Source organism: Triticum aestivum, chromosome 1D (genome assembly GCF_018294505.1).
Source record: "Triticum aestivum cultivar Chinese Spring chromosome 1D, IWGSC CS RefSeq v2.1, whole genome shotgun sequence".
Lineage (NCBI taxonomy): Eukaryota > Viridiplantae > Streptophyta > Magnoliopsida > Poales > Poaceae > Triticum > Triticum aestivum.
The window spans coordinates 321,208,102-321,211,575 of record NC_057796.1 but is presented as its reverse complement, the minus strand read 5'-3'; the positions used below and the strand labels follow the sequence as shown (position 1 = coordinate 321,211,575).

At 47.6% G+C, this 3,474-nt stretch overlaps 1 protein-coding gene across 2 annotated transcripts; it reads left to right on the top strand.

Moving 5' to 3' along the window:
- The first annotated feature begins 537 nt into the window (after positions 1-537).
- LOC123181765 (vegetative cell wall protein gp1) lies at positions 538-2,044 on the top strand. Of its 2 annotated transcripts, none has more exons than XM_044594100.1 (2): positions 538-1,455; positions 1,553-2,044. In XM_044594100.1, the coding sequence occupies exons 1-2, from the start codon at positions 565-567 to the stop codon at positions 1,721-1,723; spliced, it is 1,062 nt and encodes a 353-aa protein (XP_044450035.1). In that variant the 5' UTR covers positions 538-564; the 3' UTR covers positions 1,724-2,044. The 2 variants fall into 2 exon arrangements, with proteins under 2 accessions (XP_044450035.1, XP_044450036.1); XM_044594101.1 differs by having other exon boundaries at positions 551-1,435.
- Positions 2,045-3,474: the final 1,430 nt, after the last annotated feature.

Sequence of the window (3,474 nt, the reverse complement as noted above, 5' to 3'; positions counted from 1 at the left end):
ATCACTTCATAATTAAATTACATTTGGAATTCAAATAGTTACGTTCCTATTGATTCACTACGTAAAATTTGGTATAAGAAAATTAAATTATAGGTCATAAGACAAGAAAATTTGGAGTTTATGTATATCTTACACTATGTTTTTACGTTTGTAATTTTACATAACATAAAATATTTTTTACGGCGATGATATATTTTATTACGGTCTCTTTTTACGTCAGAAATAAGATAAAACTTACGGAACGTAAAATTACAGTGCACTGGTGGTAAAATATAGGGGGGTGAAGAATAACTATTCCTCACCCAGGGCGACGAATAGTGTGTGTGTGTATATATATATATATATATATATATATAGGATGGGTCTATTATGATAACACCCCTTAAAACATTATTCTGCTAACAAAAAAGCTTATTCTGCTAGCAGTACCGAGCTGACCCGTAGCTACAAACTAACCCCGCAAAAAGAGAGACGAGCTGCACGGGGCAAAAAAATAAACTCCCTGCTGCCTGTCCCCACGACCTCCATGAACTCCCTGCTCCCCTCCCAGCCATCCACCTCACCATGCCGCGCCCCACCTCCCTCCCCACGCTGCGCCCCATTTTCCTCCCCGCGCCGCCCCACCTCCCTCCCCACCTTCTCCGGAGCGGAGCACCCCCACCCAACCCATCTTCTCCGGCTGCGCCGCCCACCACTACCTCCGGCCGCGTCCCACGGGCACCACCATCTACGCCGGCCGCCACCCTCCTCTTTCTCCCACACCATCCAGCGGGCATGGCGGGATCCGACCGCCCTCGGCCCCCGGCGCGGCCTCAGCCACCGGATCCGGCCGCCGTCGGCCCCTCAGCGCGGAATCCCCCCCGCTCGCGCAGCTCATCGCCGAATCCGGCGAGATCCACGCAGGTGCCCCTGTCCCGCGCCGCCGAGGCCCGGGTCGTCCTCCCCCTCTCCGGCAGGGAGGCTCCGTCGAGCAACTCCCCCGCTTGCCACCGGGATGAGGTCGGTCAGGAGGCATGCGCTAACGCCCCCTGCTGCCCGCGGCGGATCCGACGAGCCAACCCACCTCCTCATCTCCCTCGCGGCAGATCCGACGAGCTCTATCACCACGCGCCGGTGGGCGGACCCTCCTCCCTCCTCCACAACCGGCGTCGTGCACAGGCGGCGGCGCCACCGTTTCTCCCAGCCATCCTCCCCCCCCAGCCACGTCTGGATGGATATGGTCCGCCCGCCGCCAGATTTGGCCACGCCTTCGACCACGGCGACATGATGGGGTGCAGGATCCAGGGAGGTTTCGGGCGTCAAGAAGCCGTCGACCTCGCCGAAAATTGCCCTTCCCTCCTCCCGGCCAATCTCCTCCACCGGATGCCTCGCACGCTGCTACGCCAGGCGCCGGATCCCTCGACCATTGATGCACCAGGGATGAGCTCGGCACGTGGTTCGTTTGCGAGATACCATGTTGTGAATTGCATCTTCTCCTTCCTTATGCATCTCCCGCTCATGTCCCCTGACGAGAAACATGTTTGCTCATGAGGTTCAATACTTGTTCTTGCAGGAAGAAAGTGGTAGAGTGCGGTTTGATGCAGCGTTGCATTTTTTTTCTGTTTCCCTGATCATACAGTTTGGACAGCGAGCCTCCCTCCGTGCAGTCCGCTGGCACGTCCATGCAGTACAGCGCGTGTGTGTATGCAGCACACGGCGCGTGGGTTGCCGGTGGCTGTTGTGAAGTTGATTGTTTTTCCATTTTCAGAAAAATTGCATGACGCTATCTGGTCGTTAATTTTATACTTAGTCATGCAGTGCACTCATAAAAAGTGGTGCAGTACTCGCAAAATCGTTGTTAGTTTTATAATGCAATGCACTAGGAAAAAGTGGTGCAGTACTCGTCAAATTATTTTGTTTCTGCTCACCGACGACAATGGTGCAGCACTTTAGATGTCGCTTTGAAGCTCACTTTGTTGTCTCATGCAGTTTGTTATAATACTCCTCCGTGGTTTGCTTGGTAAAAAGGAAAAATATATATCTCAAAGAAGCTCGCTTTTCATTATATGTAGTTCACTCATTCAGTCCCTTCGGTCCACTCGCTCGGTCTACGCACATAAAAAATTGAGTTTGGAAAAAACTCAAGTGGTTCACTTTCGGTAGTGTCACGGCCCGTTTACGGTAGTCTTGAGGTTCACTTTTCATAGTATTGCGGTTCACCAATGCCACCAATGCTTGACATGAAGTGCACTCCACCTTGTTTGAAAAAATTTAGGTCTCACAAAAAAGAAATCATGCAGTGCATTTGTCCGTCTGATGAAGTGCGGGTTTTGATATAAAGAAGTGTGGTTTGCTACCTTGTTTCGGAAAATTTACGTCCCAAAAAAAAGAAATCATGCAGTGCACTTGTCCGTTTGATGAAGTGCGGGTTTTGGTCTAAAGAAGTGCGGTTTGCTACCTCATTTGGGAAAATTGACATCTTATAAAAAAGAAATCATGCAGTGCACTTGTCGGTCTGACGAAGTGCGGTTTTTTATCTGAAAGCAGTGCGGTTTTCTGTCTGATGCAGTACGTGCGATGATTTTGGGTCGCGAAAAAACAGAGTGTCCGCATTTCGTTAAAATCAAAATTACTCTTAAACCGTAAGGAATGAGAGAGAGTGTTCTACATGAAAAAGTTGCACCTCGTCGATATCTTTCCAATGGCGTATAATTCGAATCATTTCGACCAACGGTTTGCAAAAATTTCGTGAAAAAGGCTGCTGCCTCTCGTCGTCAGCCGCACGATTTTCAAAATTAACTAAAACCCGTAAGGAATCTAAAAAATATTCCAACATACAAAAGTTGCGCCTTGTCTGTAGATTTCCAACGGCGAATCATACTCCTCGTTTCGACAAACGGTTCAAAAACTGGAGCTAAAACAGTACCGAAAGTTGAAAAAAAATAATCAAAAACGTAATTCCGCGATTTAGTAAATTTGAAACTGCTCTTAAACCGTAACGAATTAGAAAAAAAAAGATATGAAAAGATGTGCCTCGACGATATCTTTCCAACGGCGTATCATTTGCTTTATTCCGATGAGCGTTTTAGAAAAAAATCATGAAAATATGCTCGCTGCCACTCGTTGTTCGGCAAATCATTTTTAAAACTGCTCTTAAACCGCGAGGAATCTCGAAAAGTGTTCAACATGGCGAAGTTGCGCCTAATCCATAGCTTTCCAACGATATATTATACGCCTTGTTCCGATAAACGGTTAAAAAATAGAGCGAAAACAGTACGAAAAAACACTGCGTGCAATTTTTTACGACACGAAGTTTACTAGTGTGTATTGCAGTGCCCTTGCTATAGAAAATACAGTGCATTTGCGTTGAGCATGCAGTGCGGAAGTGTTATCAGAATAGTTATTCTGCTAATATAATCAGAATAGACCGTTGAGCATGCAGTGCGGAAGTGTTATCAGAATAGTTATTCTGCTAATATAATCAGAATAGACCGT